The sequence below is a fragment of the Parus major genome, chromosome 17 (assembly GCF_001522545.3).
Source record: "Parus major isolate Abel chromosome 17, Parus_major1.1, whole genome shotgun sequence".
Classification (NCBI taxonomy): Eukaryota; Metazoa; Chordata; class Aves; order Passeriformes; family Paridae; genus Parus; species Parus major.
Window position 1 is genome coordinate 9,404,811 of NC_031785.1, and position 20,267 is coordinate 9,425,077.

Below are 20,267 nucleotides of genomic sequence, written 5' to 3' on the forward strand. Positions count from 1 at the left end.
AAAAGGAAAAGGAAAAGGAAAAGGAAAAGGAAAAGGAAAAGGAAAAGGAAAAGGAAAAGGAAAAGGAAAAGGAAAAGGAAAAGGAGGAACACTGCAATGCCTCTGAGCAGAAGGAAGCTGGGAAGGGCAGGGCAGGACTCAGGCTGGCATCTCAGGGAGGAGCAGACCCACCTTGGCCACGCTGGGGCTGCCAGCAGCGTCCTCGGGGGCCAGCTGCACCCTGGCCCTCTCGTAGGCCATGTCCATGTCGGATTTGGCACCGCTGGAATTGTCTGAAAGCAACACAAAAATCCTGGTTTCAGCACCTCCTGGAGAGCAGCTTCTCAGGAACAGCAGGTAAAACACTGAGTGGAGCAACTTTAGCAAGTGGCACATTCACGTTCCTGTTATTTCCCAGTTCCTTTTGAGCTGGAATTTTAAATCTTCCCATCTTAACTTGGGTGTACAACACATCCCAGAATTCACAACCACAATTTTTATTTCTGAAGGGGCTTGACTCCTATCTCCAGCCCCAGCTAGGCCAAGGGAAGAATGCCACTGTCACAAATATTCAATATGGTATCACAAATATCACAGTATGATCTATCTCAGAGTACTCTTCCCATGTCACCTTGAGGAAACGGCCTTGGGTTCTGCCAGGGGAGGTTTACATGAGATATCAGGAAAAATCTTTCCATGGAAAGGGCTGTAAAATAGTGGCACAGGCTGCCCAGGGCAGGGCACACCACCCCTGGCAGTGCTCAGAGGACATGTGGGTGTCCTTGAGGACAAAGGGTTACTGGTGAACACAGGGCTGGTGCCGGCCTGACAGTGGGACTTGAAAATCTTAAAGGGTCTTTTCTGACTTTGATCATGATTCTGTGATCTACAAATATAAACAAATCTTTGTACATTTCAAACCTGCCACTGGGATGACAATAAAGTTGTTTAATGATCAGCCTCCAAACAAGGAACACAACAAGTTGACCCAAAGTTGATCAGCACCAGAACTTACAAGCCATAAGATAAAAAATAAAAACAAATAGTAATGCTGTTGATGCCATTAACTGAATTTCCTGCACACTGCAGCATAAAAGACCCTAAATCAGCTATAAACAGTAAACTGGGATAGCAGAAAGAGCAGCTCCATATGAGCTGATCTGGCTCCCTGTTTTCCAATTTCTGCTTTCCAATTCCTCTGTCCCCCAGCCCAGATGCTTCAATGAATTAATTCTATCTATCTATCTTTCTCCACACAAAGTTAGTACAGTTATAAAGCCTGAACTGGCAGAATCCTATTCCCTCATCTAAACAACTGCCATGTCTCAAGTTAGATAAGTACACAAAAAAACCCAGAAGAACAAATTACAGCCAGCCCCAGGATCAACTGAGGCAGAAGTGTTTGCTCCCAAAGCAATTTTTATCAGTGTTTATTAATTCTAACAACAAGCAAATCAAGGAGATGTTGAGATAACAGCATCTGTATGACTCTAACAGTTTTCTCCTCTCTGAATTAATAATAAACATAATCAATATTCCATGGAGTCTGAACACACAACTAAGCAGTGGAATAGAATCTGAAGCAAGATCTTGATCTTTTCATTACAGACATCAAGACACTTTCTGTGCAAGCTAAACAGTGAGAAGAAATCAGCTCTGCTAACAGGCAAATCATAATTACCCAATTAGATACGCTCCTTCTGTCAGTAAAAATTAATTCTCTCTCTCTGCTAAGCTCTGTGTACCCTGGCATAACTTCTATGACACATAAAAGGAGAAAGGAAGGACAAATGGACACATCCACTTGGAAGTTCACAGAGTTCCTTCCATATTAAAGCTCCTCAGAACACACAAGGACTGTCCCTGAGAATGTCACAGGGCTGCACAGGCAGAGCTCACTGAACTGCCTCATTTGCCTGGGGGAAGGGCCCTGTGTTCAGGGCAAGGATTAATTAATTTACCATTGAATCAAGCCCATTGGTGCATTTTATAATTCTTAGTGTAAATCAACCTCACACACGTGAAAATCAAGCCAAGTCTTGTGTGGATCAGTCAGTATTTTCTCTTAATTTGTCTCCCTGGCTTTAAAAGATGATCTGCTTACCCCAGCCAAAATCCTACTTTTCCATCACACCCACCCCTCTGGCCAGTAACACAGAAACCATGAAAAAAATCTAAGTGGGACCTTTACATTTGCCCAGCAGGAACTGAAGAGGAAACAAATCATCCCTCCAGTGTTAAAGTTGAAGGAACTCCTCCCTGCTCTCCTCTGAGCACACCAGCAACTCCACAAGGCAGCAACAAGTGACACAAACCTCACCCTGGGGAAAGCTCTCAGTGCTGAGGGCTCCCTCAGCCTGGCTCCTTCCTTGTCTCCCCTTCAGCCCCTCAGAGTATGTTCCTTTCTCCTAAATCAACAGCCAAGGTGAGCAACACAAACATCTTCTAAAGTACCCAGGGCACCTTTATTCCACTGATTAAACATTTCTCTATTAACAGTACCTGAGCATGGCCTTGGAGCTCCCTCACAGTGGTTAATTTATTACTCATCTAACAGAGACTGATGCCTGTGATTCCCACAGGAACTCCAGATTCCCTGGAACACAAAGCTGCCCTAAACACCAGGCCCAGAGCAAAATGGCTACAGTGGAGTAACTAAAGTTCCCCAAAATGGTACTGCAGCATCAAACCAGCTCAGTCTCATAAATGTCTCCTCAGAGCATCCCATGATCCATCACCTTTATTATCCACTCTAAAGAACATTCCTCTAAAAGCAGCAAAGCCATGTAATGTGCTTTTTGGGACAATCAGCCAAGCAAGAAACGTGTGTCATCTTTTATGTGAAAGATGATGGCCTATCATCATAATTCAGTTTGTTTCAGTAGTATCAATTAATAAAGCTCTTCATTTGCAGGTCTTGGAAGCCAAATGATGTTCCCCATTGCTGATAATGACAGCAAGGGAATGCTCCCTGGGATAAAAATCCATTTGTTACTAAATAATTTTTTGACCAATGAGTAAGGAAGCAGCACCACTGCAAGACTATTATCTACCATGAACAGGACTGCAAGGTGATTATCCACCATAAACAGGAAAATTATCTAACCCAGCACTCCAGAGATCATGTGGTTTCCCCCATGATTAGATAAATTACATATTTGCCACAATTTTGCCAAGCACTACTTACTAGAAGCCTCTATAGACCCTGCATAGGGAGGTGATGAAAGGCTTCTTCTGAAAACATGCTCAGAGTTTTCTGCACCAGAAATCCTCAACATATCTGAAATTTAAAAACAAGTGTTGTAAACACAAGATATCCCTTAATAAAGTAAGTTTCACTAATAAGAAGAACCTTTAACTACCCACTATTAAAGGCTGACTTAAAGATTCTGAAACGCTGACATTAAATATTGATTAAACATTTTTCCTGGTTTTGACTTAATTAATATTTTTCCATCTGCAGAGGCAAACTTCAACTCCATTTATTTTCCTGGCTCTACCTTCAGTACTGAGTCTTTAGGCTGAAGAGACACAAATCCAGCAGTTCTGCTGGTGTCTACAGCTCTGAATTCTCCCAACTCCCTCTCTGCATTCAAAATGAGGAGCCACTTCTCCCCTTTCCTTCATCCCTCAGTATCATTAAGAACACAGTAATATTTCCCCACTGAAGCTAAGGCTTCAAACCTTAAATTAATCTAAGACAATCCTTAACTACTCTGATAAATTCCTCTGATCAATAGCAATGATGTGAACAGTGGATGAAATGTAGTGAAAGGAGGAGAATGGTCTCAAGCTGAAGGAGGGTGGGATTAGAGTGGATCTGGGGAGGAAATTCTTCACTATTAAGGGCAGTGAGGCCCTGGCACAGGTGCCCAGAGAAGCTCTGGATGCCCCTGGATCCCTCCAAGTGCCCAAGGCCAGGCTGGATGAGGCTTGGAGCAGTGGAAAGTGTCCCTGAATATGGCAGAGGTGGGACTGGATGGGCTTTAAGATCCCTCCCAACCCAAACCAGTCTGGGATTCTGTGAGTAGTATAAAAATTAAAGAAAATCCCAGAGGACAGGTCCCCCATGTTTGCAGAGGCATTACCCATTTCCAGTGCTTCTCCAGACTTTTCAAACTTCTCTCCACGCTCTTCCTCCAAAGCACTGGATGTTTGTCTCTTCCCTGCCTTGCCGGCGCTGCCTCCGGCGGTGACGCTGCTCACGGAGATCAGAGGGATGGCCTGGCTCTGCTGGGATCAGAGAGGGGACAAACAAACATCAACCACCCCCTCACACGTGTTCCACACCCTGCAGCCTGCACAGACCCCCAGGAGGCTCTCAGGCTGTGCTGATCAGTCCCAGACCCCCAAGGGTGACTTGCCCTGGGATCTGCAGCTCCCTCAGTGCATCCCACAGGGCCTGGGGATTCCCAGCTCGACGTTTTGAGCATTCCCTCACCCTCTGCCACCACATTTTCCCCACAGCTCCAGCAGAGGTGACATCATTAGCACACACCAGAACTGCTGGAGCACGGAGCAGAGCACTGACATCACTCTGGAATGATGCACTTGGGAAGTTTAAGCCTCCCCACCAATTCCCCAGGCATCGGCGTAGGCTGGCTTTTATGGGCTGGTTGTACAAGTGCCTCAGCCCTCAAGCACTGTCTTACAAAATTAATATGTAGCATTTGTTTTATGACCTTCTGGAAGAAGGAAAACCTCTCTGTGCCCTGTCAGGAGAGCTGAGGGCCTGCCTCCCAAACTCACACAGCTGAAGAGCTCCGTGGTCAGCCCCAGGTAGTTGTGCAGGGCCAGGAACGTCACCCTCTGCAGCCTCACCATGATGATCTGCAAACAGGGAATAAAGAAGCAATAGCAATGGATTTAACATTCTCCCACACTTGTTCTGGCATTTAGACACAATCATGCACTAGAGTACCTGAAAGCATTCTATAAAATACAGACTGTACCCTAAGCTGAAATTCCTTTTAGCAGCTGATAAATTGAGACAGAGATAGATTAAAATGATTTACCAATGACTTCACAATCATTTGATGGCACGAGAATCCAAAGCCTTACTCCCAAACACCAAATGCTTTTTTGCTTTCTATAAACATCAATAATAAAAGTGCCTTGAAATAGAAGTATTTGCTTCCAATTTTCCTCCTCATTAATAAAACTATTCCAGCTCTCCCCATAGAGAATCTGTCCCACTGCCCCACAAGCACTCAAACCTAACACTGGAATCAGTGGCACCTTCCCCTGTCAGCTAATTCCCACTCCTGAGCCATCCTCTCTTTTGTATCAGCTCTCACAGAGCAAATTAATTTGGTGCTAATGATCTGTTCTCCTTCAACCAGCAGTATGAGGAGGTTCATGTGTTGCTCATAAATCATCCAGAGACCAGAACTGTCTGCAAGGACAAACAGATCCAGAAGTGGTAGCAAAGCAAAAGGACAGCCCAGAGTGATTTGTGGGGTCACCCTGTGGCTGCTACAGCTGTGGGACAAGGCACCACCCCTGGAAATCCCTAATCCTGATCCCTGCACCACCTCCCACCTGCAGGAGGAGATGCTCACCTGAGAGCTGTCTGAGCCCCTGCAAAGCAACAGAAAGTGAACACAGAACTGACACAAAGCACAGCTCTTCCCTCAGCTGCTGACAGAGGCTCCTGAAGTGAAAATTCACACATCAGTCTGAATTTTGTGACTCCTACAAAGCATCAGGCCTCAGCAAAGAGCTCCTGAGGGTCCAGCAGTCCTGTTTCAGGACATGTGGCAGGCTGTTCACGACTCTCAGCCGTTCTGGAGCACCACAAGCTGCAGAGCCCACACCAGCACCTTTCTACTCCCTGAGGAACAACAAACTCACACTGCAGGTCTGGCTGATTGATGAGGGTACCACAGCCAGAAACTCAATTAATGGAGATCTACAGATACATAAATTATATTTTCCTGTTGTGATAATGCTGGATTATTAAGTCTAGGGCTCAACAGCCATGAGAACAGCAGAACAAGTCCAAATCTTGATAAGCTGTGCTGAGCAGTTCCGTATCTACCAAAGGATGGATGATGAGCTTGCTGAGCCTCTAAATATCCTCCTGTAAGCTGGAAATGAGAGTGGCTCCCCCTTCCCCATCAGCTCTACCTACCTGCACCACTCTCACAAGGGTTTCAGGGTATTTCTGGAACACATCCTGGAAGGCACTGGCTGGAAGCCTCAGAATTGTGGATGGAGTGGCTGCTCGGGCCGAGACGGTTTTATAGGGAGCAGGGTGACCCTAAGAGAAAATTCCAGAGGCATGAGGTTAAAATCCATCAATTATCCAATCCAATTCCTCCCATATTCCTGCTTTGCTGCTGTCTGTGTCTGACAGACACCATTTGGGCACAGAAAGCCTCGAGCTGGTGCTCCATGCCCACGGGGGGTGTCGTGAGGATGAATTCACACCTGCATTAGAGACAGGGGCAGGGAAATAAGAGCTCCAGGGAGTTGGATCACGTTGAGGGAAGTGCCAGGCTCTCAGCTCTGACACAGTTTTTATTACAAACCAGCCTTCAGAAGAGTTTGAAATCCCAGCTAGTCAAGACTGCAGAAAAAAGAGGGGTTGTTGATTTTATTATCGGTACTGACAACCAAGTTATTTGCTGCAAAAACATCCCCAGACTCACACAACCAGTGAAAAACACAACAAAATTGTACAGTAATTACAGACATAATGAAGTAAGACAAAAGACAGGCAGACTTCTTGTGTTTCAAGATAAATATACATATTTTTTCATATATATATTTTTTATATCTATATATGTATATATGAATATATGAAATATTCCATGTGACAAAGCCAAACAGCTTCTCTTTACTGGAGACAAAGTGGGTCTAGACCATCCTGCTCAAAGAACAGATGGAGAACTAACAAACAAATGAAAAGTGGGTAGAATACAGTGATTTTTTTTCACACTGGAAGGCAAGCTTCTGGGTTTGGATTTTCCCCCTTAAATGAGAATAGATTTTAACAAAAATCTACTGCCAAACACTTGGATAAAAAGGCAGTGTCCCTTTTACCCACTTAATAAATGCTGGAAACAACATCTCTAACTCACAAATTCATTTACTAATCCAACAAATATTGATTTACACAGTATTTATAAGATAAAATGAGCTTTTTTGCATCACAGAGCAGGAGTGAAGGAAGAAATGGAGTTTCTATTTTACCAGCACCTCACAGCTCCAGCAGCTCTCCCCCTCCAGAGCAACAGAAGGCACCTTTTTCCCAACACTGACACACAGATGTTAAATGCTGATTACAAACCAAACTGCCTGCAAGACTTACAGAGCATCAGAAAACTCAACACAAGCACTTCGAAGGAATTCCTGCCTAAAGAACCCAACAAAACCAGACAAGAGACTTTCTCTAATCACTCTGGAAAATAAAGCTGCAGCTCTGTCTCCCTGCTGGTCTGGAAGGCGCCATGAAACAGATTCTAAAATTAAATTAAATTAATTGGAACCGATTTCTTAATTATACCAACTTCAGCTGACCTTTTTATAAAATCTGGGCATGATATTAATAGCCTTGATTTTCAAGTTCCTGAGGGATCTGAAATTTTTAACATCTCTTTGACCTACAGTGCAAAGCTGTCAGCGTCCTCAGTTTTCCCAAGTTTCTTTTAATTAAGTAAAGAAATTAACAAATTACATTTCCGTGCTTTGGCTGTACCCAAAAATAAATGCAAAAAAAATTCCTATTTTACAGGCTGGTTTGAAGTCTGGCTTTACATGAAGAATTAATTTGGACTTCTTATACTTACATGTAAAAGAAAATGCTTTTAAGCACTGCATTTCCTACCGATCTCTACAGCAAATATAAAGTAAGAAAATAAGGAAAGATGCCAACTTTAGTTGCTGGACAAGGATAAGCACCAAGTTTAATGGTGTTTCATGAGTTATTCAAAAGAGCAAACTGAGCCCTGGGTATCCCAGAACTGGTCTCCAACCTGCCCAGTGAAGTGTTTGGGTTTTTCTGCAAAGTGCTCAGTGCTGACAACCTCAAAAAAAGGGCTTCAGGATAATAACAGATAATGATGCACAAGCCTTTTTCTCCAAAGAACAGCCCATTCCTCCAAGTTTTCAGCATATAATTTTGCCTCTTTGAAATCCCTGCATGAGAGCAGCTCTTCTGAAAGGGCCAGCACCACAGCTAATGGGGCTGGAACATGCAAGAGCTGTCAGAGGAGTGTGAGGAGGAAATGTTCCATAATTGTCACTTCTCTCAGATCTAATGTTATGAGCAGCACAGGGAGAATACCACATCCAAATTATACTATTTTGCAATCACACACTGAGATGACAAGAACAGTTAAGTTATAATCAGTTATGAAACAGATTTTTTTCCAACAGAGAACTTTGTGTTCTCAGGGCAGGTAATTATTTACTTCTGTCTCATTCCAAGAGCTGAGGCATCACCTCCAAGCAGCAGCTGAGCCCAGGTACAGCTTATGGCCAAATCCAATCAAGTTTGGTCAAGAAATCTGCTGCAGAGAGACTTGGATGTTTCACATTCTCCCACCTGCAGTGGTAGCTCCCTTTTGGACCCAAAAATCTGGCATGTTCTCCCCACTTCCATGGCTGGATTTTGTCCTCCTCACTCCTTCCTTCCATCCTCTGCATCAACACTGCTGCACCCAAAGCTCTTGCAGCCATCAATCACTTCTTTATAACCTCATCTATCTTGTCAGCCCTGCAGGCTCACCTTTAGCCAAGGGTTCTTCCAGCTTCTTTTAATCCTGACTTTCATCTCCCCCCTCAATCACTGCCATTTGAACAATATCCCTCACAGCCTCCTCATTTCCCAACTTTCTTATTCCAGCTATGCCACCAGGCCCCAGTTTTCCTAAGGATAAGAAAAGAGTGACCCCCAAATCTCCAGAAATCTGCATCACAGCTGTGCTGGACCAGCTCACTCTGGATGAACATTGACTGTTCTGGGAAGAGCTCTGGCTGCACACACAAGCTCTCAGCAAGAGCTGCTGAAAACAAGAGACATCAACAAGGCTCAGCTCAGAGATTTCTTTGGTATTTGAGGCAGTATCAAGTCAGAGACATTAACTGGACCTCAGAACTGTTCCAGAACACCAGGAGAGGGCCTGCAGGATTCAAAAGCTTCCAGTTTCTCCTCAGAGTTTGGAGAAAGCAGCATTGATCTGTTCTCAGAATAAGTGGAGGCTCACATCACAGCTGCTACCTTTATATTTAGTAGAACTAAAGGGACTTTTCAGTTTAAAAGCTGAAAGATACAATTAGCAAAGTTCCTCTGGTGTGACCTTTCTTTTAGGTCAACCAACAAGATCTTGCCACTTCTTGAAACCAGCTCAACTTTCTTGCACAACTCTCAACTGAGGGACCAGCCTGACATCACCTGCTGCAAAACCAGTCAAAAGAATCACAAATCCAGCTCAGACAACTGAAATCCTCTCTGAATACACCCTTTCTTCACGTCAGAGCTGTGTGTTTGGTGGAGCAGTGAAATCTAATTCAGGTTATGGTATCTGCAAGATGTTCTAAGACTCACTCACTGATTTGGGATGACACTGAGGGGTCTCCTCTATTTTGATCCAGTGCTACTTCCTCTCTCCTTGCCTATTTTCATGCTACTCCTCTGCCTAAAGTCTGCAAGGAACATAAGGAAGAGGAAAAACAGCAATGAAACAAGCAGTTCATAAAGCTGGGAAGTGAGGAACAAAAGAGTTGTAAAAATAAATGAGAACAAGTTTAGCAAAAAATATTTCAAGGATTTTTCATTACAGATTCTTCTGCAGACTGCTAACTCTGTTCAGCACACTTTCAATCATTTTTATTTTTTACTTACCAGTGGTATAACTAATGAGAAAAAAAAAAAAAAGACAGAATGAGAATTAAAAATTAAAAAAACCCAACGAGACAAAAAATGAATGGCAACCATTTTTTTAGAAAACAAAACCATAAAGCACTGCTATACAAGGATTTATTTTCTTCTATTCTTTTTGAACAAGAAAGAACATGACTGGTATTCATGTTCCTGAAGGCCCTGCTCTTTAGAATATTGTCAAGGAGAAAATTTAGTGGTGGAAGTAACAAGGGCAAAGGTACTAAAATGGATTTACAAAGATATTATTAATTTGACAGCAAGAACTAGACTTGTACAGTCCAAATTATTCCCTTTCTACAGAAAAAAAATGTGACCAGGCTTAAAAATGTTATCACTGTCAATAGGTTTTATGGGAACTACAGAAATACATAATATAGATTTACAGATAATGTGGATGTAGAGGTGTATGACTGCTTTTGGAAGTGACAAAAAACACTTCAGAGAATCCTTTAACTACTCACACACAGAGCAAAGGCACCTTTTGATGAACAGACAGCCAAGCATGGCAGAAACATGTTACAAGGTCAAATATTAACAACTTACTGATTAGATTTATCTTCACCCTCTCAAATCCCATCCTACCAAAATCCTTCAAGAAAACCCCTTCAGGGCTCGGGTATTATCAGAGATGTTGAATTCAACACCTTCCATTTAGGCATTCCTAAATAGATTTCAGCAAAACCACCAGTCCAATCCCAATTGAAACAAAATCCACCAATTTTGCAGTGAACAGGATCAGCATTCAGCTCATCCTGGCCCCTGCCAAGGAGCACAGTCCTCAGCTGCCCACCAGCACCAGATGCTACCAAACAAAATAAATCCATCAACTGGTTTCCCAGTACAATTACAGTACTAACAACTGTCAGATTGATTTTCATTAGACTAAATAAAAACAAATTCATTAAGCAACCCATCTAATGTGTAAAAGCCTGGGCCCCAGGCTGGTCCTGCTCCTGCCTGAGCTGTGAGTTGAGCAAATCAAACTGTAATTTCAGTTTTCCAGACTTAAAGGGATCACTCAAATCTTCCTGCTAATCAGGAGCAGCCAGCCAAACACACATTTCACAACCACCCTGCACACCACAAAGCTCAGCTTACACCTGGCAAAGGCCTGGGAGGAGGAAAATTCATCCAAAAAGCCATTTTGCATTCTGATTCTTTCCTAGCAATGTTAAAACCCAGCTTCCCCTGGGACCCAGCAGGAATGTGCCCCTCCCAGAACTCACCGTGATGACATCGAGGATGCTCAGCAGGCTGTGCACGCTGTCTCCTGCCAGCACCTCCTTCACCACCACCTCTGTTCCATCCTGCAAGCACACACACAGCATTACTGCAGCCTCACAGCTGCATTTGCAGCATTTCAGAAAGCTTGGATGCTTCTTTTCTCTCTGCTCTGATGGAGATGTGCTAATTCCAATCACAGATTTAAACCAGCATTCTAAAAGTGATAAATTAAAAGAAAATACGAGGCAGTTTTTTCCAGGGATGTTGTGACCTGCTTGTCTTTGCTAGCTAACACCAACAAAACAAAAAGCTTCCCTCACCCAGAGACAGAATGAGCTCCCTTTACTGAGGGAGCCTGTAAAAAGGTTGTACAAAGCAGGAGAATCTAAATGTAAAAACACACAGAAATCAGCAAATTTCATATAATTTCCAAACACAAGCCCACTAAACTTTCAGCTGTGGGAAAACTGCTCACATCCAAAAGTTAAACTCAAACTTCAGCCAGGAAAAAGGTAGAAATTAAAAATTTAACTTGGCAGAAGGGATCACAAGGACTGGTGCTCAACATTTTAAGACTCACATGGAAAATAAATCATCATCTTTTTTCTCCTGTTTACCCAAAAGCAAATCTGACTCTTCCACCTCCCAGACAAACCCCACTGGCTCCTGCTGGACTATTCTGAGGAGAGTTTGGTTTCTCCTGCTCCCTGTGTCCAAATACTTTCCAAAGGTGGATGTTTCCAAGCCCACCTTTCACCCTGTCTTCCCTCAATAACTGCCACATCTCTTTTGTGAGGATATTTCCAGCTGCCTCATCACCTTTGTGTTCTGCTCTCTCACCTGAGACACGAGAGACCAGAGCTACAAACCTTGATCTCTACAAATGCCACAGCCCTGAAGAGCTGGGATTAATCCCTCCTAAACCACTGCAATTCACATGTCTAAGTTTAATCAATGCTTAATGATTCATGCCAGCCTATTTGCTGTGCCAACAGATTTCTCTCAGGAAGTGCAGAGCACTGGGTTCTTACACTTTCTTGGATGCAAACTTCCAGCTTTCCATCCTGCACCACGTAGATGCTGTCATCCAGCTGCCCAGGACGGAAGATGTACTCGCCCTCGTGCAGCTGCACAAAGAACATGTGCTTGCACAGCTCCAGGAACAGGGGCTTCTCAAAGTGCCCAAGGACCCTGCAGCAAAGAAAATGCAAAGGGAAAACCTGAAATCCACTCCTTGGAAAATCCTTCCTGAATTAGTAAAGCTCCAGGCACAAAGAGCAGAGGAGGAGCTGTAGGGAAGGAGCCTCAAAGAGCTCCCCAAAATAAGGTGCAAGAGCAGCATGGAACACAGAAAATGTAAATGCTGGGGCTCCTTTGGAGGAGCCCTCCAAGGAATGCAGGCTCAGAAGGAAGTACAGCCAAACTTGCTCCAGCAAACACCAGCATGACCTGAGGAGGAGAATAAAAATAAAAACCTGCCAGGTACACAGACTCTGTGAGAAAATTACCCCAGTTACTTCCCCTGTGAGTGCAGCTGCCCTGTCCATGGCAGCAGGACACAGGAGAAATACTGCAAAGAGGGAAAAGTCATCTGCATGGACTTGCAAGTTTGGAATATTCCATCTCCTGCAGGTAGCATGCACCTGGACTCCAGTCAGTCACTGCCAGGCAGAGAGAAATATGGGTTTCACACCTGATCACTCTGCACAGGGCTCCAAGAGCTCACATTTATCAGGACCAATCCATCAAATCCTACTGCAGCATCAATCACTCATAGGAGATCGTAATTCCACAGTAGCAAGTTCAGATGACTGACACAGCATTTTTATTTGAGAATGTATGACCTTCAGAACTACATCATATCACAGCTGGGAGGAAAAATGAACATCCACAAGCAAAACCAAAATTACAGATTGGAAGATCTCTTTTCTGTGTCAGCAAATTTAACCCTTTGTGAAGGGGCACAAACACCATCCCTTCTCCTTAGTCTGCCAAAGAGCTGTGGGGATTAAGTTGACTTTGATTTATTTGCAACCTTTTCAGGCAGAGGAGTAAAAGATTCTGCAGCTCAGGGAGCTGTCAATATGGTATCCAATTAACATTTACCAATTATGATGCTTTTCTGCACAAAGAAAAATTGTCTGATATAGCCTAAACAGAAGTTTTAAGATGTACTAAATCTGTCCATGTTAGAACACCTTTGTTAGCACTGTTCCCAAAATGAGGCAACTAACCCACTTCCCTTTTCCCCCATCTCTTTTGTTTAATTTTTTTTAAAAACTCAACTGTTTTCTTAAAGTTTCTAGAAAATTCAAAGTCATTTATTCTGTCCTTATGCTCAGATGAATTTCAGTCAACTCCCTCAGGATTCTGACCATGCAATCGTAAAACTGTCAAATAGTTACACCACTTCAACATCCATCAAAACCAAACTCTAAATTTCTCTTTCCATTTAACATTACCTGACATTTTTAAGCATGTACAGGACTTCTGATGGCAAGTGGGAATTCTTGACATCAAATTCAGTCAGATCTGCCTCTAGCAAAGAAGGAGGAGGTTCTTTCCTCTGCAGAGTTGGACATTCCTTCTTAATACGCAGAATCCTACAAAGGAAAACTTAAGTTCAGCATGTTCCCTCATTTGTGCTAACAGGAAATGTTAAACAAGAATAAAGCAAGTAGTAAAATTCACCATCCCAAGTTACACATTATTAGTTAGCTAAAGCATTCCACCCTCCTGCCCTTCCTCACCAAAACCACCCCAGTGCAGCAAACCTCCCACTGATCCACAGCTGACAGGACTGGGAAAAACCAGCAGCTGCAGAAAAGGGCTCTGTAAAGGGTTAAGTTCCACAGCACAAACAAAAACCCCAAAGCAGCCCCCAAAGCAAGCCCCAGGTACCTTTTAGCCAGAGATAAAACCTTTGCCCGTTTCCGCATCCTTTGGCGAGGGACGGTGTTCCCAACCAGAGAGTTGGGAAGAGTTGTAACCTAGGAGGAAATAACAGACACAAAAAGTCACAAAACCCCAAAACCAACCCGTTAATTCCAACCCTGCTGAGGCACCAACACATTTACCAGCCATCAGAGTGTGAGCACAGTGAAGAGCTCATGTAAGACCTTGGAGGATTGGATTATCTGCTTCAGGATCATTTCCTTTCTCTAAAGCAAGCAGAGAATATTTTGATTTTACCAATCAACTACTACAGTGCTAATGGATGGTAAGAGGCTGCCAGAGCTCCAGGGATGCCCAGGGTGGGATTCTTGGTGTGTCTGGGGCTGGGCTGGATGATCCTGGTGGGTCCCTTCCCACTGAGGATATTCCAGGATTCTATCTAGCTGGGATGGTGACAAACCAAGGCTTTTCCTTGCATTTCCAAGTTCCCAGGTGCCACCCTCTGGAGAAACACCCTAATTGCTACACCAAGAAAACCCCTCATTAGGTAATTTCAAACCACTTCTCCACTTGTTACCCAAAGAATTGAATCTCTGTAAGAAGTTTCTGCCACAAAAGGAATTTCTAATTAGTTTTGGGGGATTTTTTTTTAAGTAAAATCTTGGTATGTTATCAAAAACCCATGAAGTGCAACCCACAGCAGTTTGGATGTAATGTTCTCTGCTTTACTTGGGAAGAAAAGCAAAAAGTAAGGTCAAAAACTCAAACTAAAAGCTACCTGAAATTATTTTCCCATGTGGAATCCTAAGCATTCTTTACTTATGTGAATTACATATAAACTGCTTGGTTAAAAATTATTCAAATTATGAAGCTGAACATGAAAATCGTGAACAATATTAAAATTATTAATTTGAACACACAAAATTTCCTTTCATTGAGGGCTTCTTTGGCCAAGTTCAGTTTCAAGGCTGACCTGCCATGCGAGATTCAGGGAGCAACCACCTCCTCCACAATGAAACAGAGCTCCAGAACAGAATATTAAACCCACCAATGTCTAATTAATTCAGAGTGTTTGAATTCACCTCAATGAAGTGTGGGAGGCAGAGGCTGGGGCAGTTCACAGGAGGAAGTGTTCCTCAACACAGGGTGACTAAAGATGATTACTTCCCTGTCCCTTCTTTTTCTACAGGTGTTGGTTTGCAGTGAGTGCACACCTGGACTTGGCAGCACAGGGAATAGCCAGGACCATGGCAGGGTGGGCAGGCCCTGGCACAGGGTGCCCAGAGCAGCTGGGGCTGTCCCTGGATCCCTGGAAGTGTCCAAGGCCAGGCTGGACAGGGCTGGGATCACCCTGGGACAGTGGGAGGTGTCCCTGCCATGGCAGAGGTGGCACTGGATGAGCTTGAAGGTTCTTTCCAATCCAAACCAGGATTCTGGGATATTTAAACAATCATCAACTGTCCACAGGAGTCAGATACTCACTGATTTATTACTACCCTCATTTACTACAAATATTTTTCAAAGAGGAAAGGTTTGGCCAGAAAGAGAAGCTACTGCTGGCTCCAGCAGCAATGCAGTCAGTATCACAGGAGTTCTGAAACATCCACAAAATCCCAGGGAGATTTTATAGGTTGAAGGACCTGGCTCAACAAGTATTGCAAATTTTACACCTCCCAAACTGGATTTTACCAGATGCCCTCACCTTCCTCATGATCTTCCTCCCGTAGAACATCACTTTGTCCCTCTTGCGAAACCTGTACTGAGGCACGTGTGGCTGAAGTTGCTCTGAAACAGAAGCATCACATCAGAAACCATCTTCAGCAGCTGGGAGAACACCTGAGCACAGCTTGGGGACTTTGCTGCCTTCAGAAGAGCTCCTGTGGGCAGTGTGTGGGATTTAAACCACCCTGGGATCCCTCAATCCCCAGCTCTGGCCAAGCCAGACCAAGGCAGGGCTGCCTTGGGGCTCTACCTCAGCCCCAGAGGAGATAAAGGACTCTCCAAACAGACAGAAGGACTGGGTAGCTTTAATCTCCTGAAGGAAACCTCTAATTCAATCATTTCTCCTTCCTCTGACAGTGAAACCACAGTAGGGTTGAAATAATCTGCATAATTCACAACTGATCACATGAGCTGACACAGCTCATACACCAAAGAAATCAAACCTCCAGGTCCTGCATGTGACAGCTCTGGGTTCAGACCTGGGCAAGTGAACCAACACAAGTTCTTCATTCTTTACAGCTGTCCTGCAAGAACCACACCTCTACAGCAAACAGCTACAACAGAAAGTTACAAGAAGACCGAAGATCAATGGAAAAACTGGTTTTGACTTACACGGTCATCAGGTACTTACTAGACTGTCTCACTCTTCTGTAAACGACAAACACAACAACTGCTACAAGCAACAGTGCAACTGCAGCTCCAATTGCAATTCCAGTCAGCTGGGAGGGGAATTTAGAGAGAAAGAAGTCAATAATTTTCAGCTTCAGAAGTTACTACATACTTTTTGAAGGGCTGAAGAACACTCAGTTCAGTGAGCTGTCTAAAAGTCAAGCACATTCGTAAATACTTTTTAATTTAATTCAAATTATTAAAATTTATCAAATAATTTTTAATTCAAACATCTCATATGCAAGAAGCTTTGCCAGCAAGAGGAAAATGAAGTGTACACCAAGTCACCAAACTGGTCCCTCTAATGGAATTCATTCCAGTTTTACAGCACAAAAGAAACTCCTGCCAGACCAGTCACCTCACACAGACCCCTCTGCTCACTTTGCCTCCTCAGGTCACTTTAGCACTTTAATGTTTATCTTCCCAACATGAGTCAAACTAACTCTGTCACTATTGTTATCAGACTATTACTCATGGGATTGTAGTGAAAAGTCACAAGACTCTGAAAAAATAAAAAGCTGAAGATGTGTCAGCAACAGGTACAACACCTGGTGACACAGAGTTCCTCTAGAAGTCTCTTGTGGTCACTTAATGTATTTATTTCCCCTTGACAGTGTCAGGGACACTGGGACATGGACGGTTCTGCTGCTCCCCTGACCTGTATGAGCTCAAATAACACCAAAAATAGTAATTGCCAACTGACACACTGCTGCTGCAAGAGGAGAAACAAATCCATGGGGAAAAGAACAAAACACAAACATGCCCAGGCTGGGGCCTCAGTGCAGAAAAGCAACAAGGGAAAGAAGAATTCAGAACTCCAAGAAACACTGAGAGGTTCTTGCAATGTTTTCACCAGTGACAACATGATATTGCCCTGCTCAGACTCAGGGGGATCTTTCCCAGCCTGGACAATCCTTGTGGACAAGCAGAGGAAGCAAAGCAGCCAGGCTGAGCTGTGCAGACACCTGAGACATGTCAGTGATTGCTGTGACAGCTCCTGGGACAGGAATGAGGTCACAGCCAAGCCACCAGGGCAGCTCCTCTCTGAGGAGGGCTGTGCTCAGCACCCAACCCAAGAACTTCACCTCACCCAGCCCCAAAGAACCCTCTCAGACCCACAACATCTGTGGGACCACCCTGCAGGGCCCCTCACTGCAGCTGAAAATGGAGCAGGAGTGTGGATAAAGAGCATTTCTCTGCTTCCTGATCTTGAAGTTTCTTAAAGAATTCGAGATTTAACAGCAATCAGCACAAATAGCTCACAACTGCAGCTCACACCCATCCAGAGTACAGGCACCCAGCACTGCTGAGAGTCCAACAGCTCCTCACTGCAGTCCAAGGCAAACACTGACACATTCCCTGTCCAGGCAGGGGTGGGAAAGGCTTAGCAGCCCTGAAAACAAGGACTTAAAACTGGAATTAGGCCAAAACACAAAGCTTCCTCATAGCTCAGGGGCACCCGTGTCTTGTATTGACTACAGAACCTGGATTTTCACAAAACATTGTTAACTGTGTACAAGTACATTGTGTGTGTTTTTTTTAGTTATGAGAACTATTTCCTCTCATGGGGTTTGTTTTTCACGACTAGGGAAAGCCTTGTTGGTCTAAGGTTCAAATTTATGATCAAAAACAAATGCAAGAAGAGCAGTCTGCCAGAATTCTGCAACTCCTCCTTATTTAGGCTAAAAATGAAAGTATTTAAATCATAGCATTATTGAAACAGTTTAGAATATGAAGCAGAGCATGCATGATTTGCAAGAAATAAAAAACACACACACAATAAAATGGGACTAATCCTTAAAAGCCTGAAAGGATAAAACTCCCAGCAGGAAAGTCTCTTTCAGAGTAAAAGCTTCTGAAGGCATTGCCCCAGTGTTATCAAATTAGGCACAGCTGCTTTCAGTTTCTGGAAACCCTCAAAGGGAAATAAATAAGTCCAAAAACAAGAACCAAGCATATTGTACCTCAAGGCTGGTGCTGTTGTCTCCTTCATCCATGTCTGGAGGTGTGGCAGGAGCAAAGATAAAAACAAAGACAGAAGGCTGAGTTCAGAGATTACCGCAGTTCCGACCCAAACTCTCCAACAACACAAGGGGAAAAACAATTTTTTAACTTTATCGTCCCTTTGTCTCTGTGCTGAGCAACAAAGCCCAGCGCTGAAGGACAGGACTTCTCCCGAACAAACTTCTCCACAGCCACGGGAATTTAAACAGGAACTCGCCGGGAGCCTCCAGCCCGGCGGGACAGCCAGAGCCATCCGTGCTCCCTACGGAACACAACCACCGGAACGCGGGCCGGGCAGTGCCCGGGGACAGCAGCGGCACTGCCCGGGCAGGGAGCGGGCACCGGGCTGCGGCCAGGGCAGCCCCGCTCCCCCTCCTGCTCCCCCCGGCTGGACACGGCTCACCCTCCCGGCCAGCCCCGTGTGCTCTGCCCGGCTTTCGCCAGGTCACAGCTCGGGACACGGGCTCAAACAAAACAAGCTCGTCCCGCCGGGCCTGGGGCACCGGCACCGGCCGGGGGCACCGCGCGGTTCCACAGGTCCGCCAGGCCCGGGTCCCACCGTCGCGCTGCAGCGATTCCGGGCACCCTCTCACCTACTCCCGTGGCCGCCTCCATCCCTGTCCCGGTGCCGGTGTCAGTGTCAGTACAGGTACCGGCCCTTGTCCCGCCCGGGCGGTCTCGGGGCGCCGCGCCGGGGGCGAAGGGCGCAGAGCGCAGACCCCGCCCGCCTCCGCCAGGGGGCGCGGTCGCGCCGGGCCCCGCCCACGCCGCTGATTGGCGGGGAAAGCCCCCCAGGAGCCGCTCGGCGCGCGGGGAGCACGGGTCAGTATCGGCCCTGCGGATTGGCTGCCGGGGCCCGGCCAATGGGAGCGGGAGGTGTTGGGGTGTGCGGTGGTCAGAGCGCGGTCGGGCAGCTCGGGGTTGTGAGGGGAAACCGGTCCCGGTGCGGTTCGGGGAGTTCTCGGTGCTCGCAGGGACCGGCTCCGCCTTGGCCGAGTCCCCCCGGTGCTCTCTGGGACTCGCTCCGGCTTCGCTAATTCCTCGGTGCGTGCGGGGACCGACCCGATCTCTGTGAGCTCCCGGCTGCCCTCAAGGACCGGCCCGGCTCGCTGCCTCCCCGGTGCCTGCAGGGCCCGGCTCTCGGTGCCCGGCATGGGGCTGCTGACCCAGCTAGTCCGCGGGCTGGTGCGCGGCGCCGACCGCATGTCGCCGTTCACCAGCAAGCGCGGCCCCCGGAGCTACAACAAGGGCCGCGGGGCCAAGAAGCTGGGCGTGCTCACCCGCAACAAGAAGTTCCTCCTCGTCAAGGAGATGGTGCCCGAGTTCATCGTGCCCGACCTGACGGGCTTCAAGCTGCGGCCCTACGTGTCGTACCGCGCCCCCGAGGGCACCGAGCCGCCCATGACGGCCAAGCAGCTCTTCGATGACCTGGTGGCTCCGCGAATCGAGAAGGACGTGAAGGACGGCAAATTCGACCCCAACAACCTGGAGAAGTACGGCTTCGAGCCCACACAGGACGGGAAGCTCTTCCAGCTCTTCCCCAAGAACTACGTGCGGTAGGGAGCGGGCAGTGGTACCGCCGGCCAGCACTGGACAGGCTCTCCCACTGAACATTAAAGTAAATCTTTCTACCTTGTTCCTCTGTAATATCTGATTTAAGTCCTGGAGGAAATCTGCGGTTTGGTTTCCCACCCATGACTGGCAGTTCTTCTGGGAGATAGTTGTGCCTGGTGAGCACAGCCATCTCTGGGGGTAGTGAGGGGTCCGTGACTTTTCTAAATAAAAAGTACCACAAAGTTTAATTTTTAAGCTTTCAAATTAAAACTGAAAACGTCTGGCTTTAGGCCAGGCTGGTCCCAGTCGGAGACACCGCTCCAGCTTCGCT

General features: G+C 45.7%; 2 protein-coding genes across 7 annotated transcripts in view; one reads left to right on the top strand and one right to left on the bottom strand.

Moving 5' to 3' along the window:
* PNPLA7 (patatin like phospholipase domain containing 7) overlaps window positions 1-19,196 on the bottom strand; it is a 100,608-nt gene extending 81,412 nt beyond the window's left edge. For 2 of the 6 annotated variants that reach the window (XM_033518440.1, XM_033518443.1), the window contains exons 1-13: window positions 18,976-19,196; window positions 18,343-18,377; window positions 16,341-16,428; window positions 15,690-15,772; window positions 13,994-14,082; window positions 13,555-13,695; window positions 12,124-12,283; window positions 11,095-11,175; window positions 6,113-6,241; window positions 4,729-4,809; window positions 4,068-4,212; window positions 3,167-3,259; window positions 172-272 (exon numbers count right to left, since the gene is read on the bottom strand). In XM_033518440.1, the coding sequence (XP_033374331.1) occupies window positions 172-272; window positions 3,167-3,259; window positions 4,068-4,212; window positions 4,729-4,809; window positions 6,113-6,241; window positions 11,095-11,175; window positions 12,124-12,283; window positions 13,555-13,695; window positions 13,994-14,082; window positions 15,690-15,772; window positions 16,341-16,428; window positions 18,343-18,377; window positions 18,976-18,997 (1,248 nt within the window). In that variant the 5' untranslated portion in view covers window positions 18,998-19,196. The remainder of the gene's footprint in view (window positions 1-171; window positions 273-3,166; window positions 3,260-4,067; window positions 4,213-4,728; window positions 4,810-6,112; window positions 6,242-11,094; window positions 11,176-12,123; window positions 12,284-13,554; window positions 13,696-13,993; window positions 14,083-15,689; window positions 15,773-16,340; window positions 16,429-18,342; window positions 18,378-18,975) is intronic. The other 4 variants (XM_015644744.3, XM_015644743.3, XM_033518441.1 and 1 more) reach the window with 4 other exon arrangements.
* Window positions 19,197-19,241: 45 nt separating this feature from the next.
* MRPL41 (mitochondrial ribosomal protein L41) lies at window positions 19,242-20,184 on the top strand. The gene has a single exon (XM_015645126.3). The coding sequence runs from the start codon at window positions 19,535-19,537 to the stop codon at window positions 19,940-19,942; it is 408 nt and encodes a 135-aa protein (XP_015500612.1). The 5' UTR covers window positions 19,242-19,534; the 3' UTR covers window positions 19,943-20,184.
* The last annotated feature ends 83 nt before the right edge of the window (window positions 20,185-20,267 follow it).

Coding starts and splice junctions, on each gene's coding strand:
- MRPL41 (XM_015645126.3), top strand. CDS start 19,535: ATGGGGCTGCTGACCCAGCTAGTCCGCGGGCTGGTGCGCGGCGCCGAC.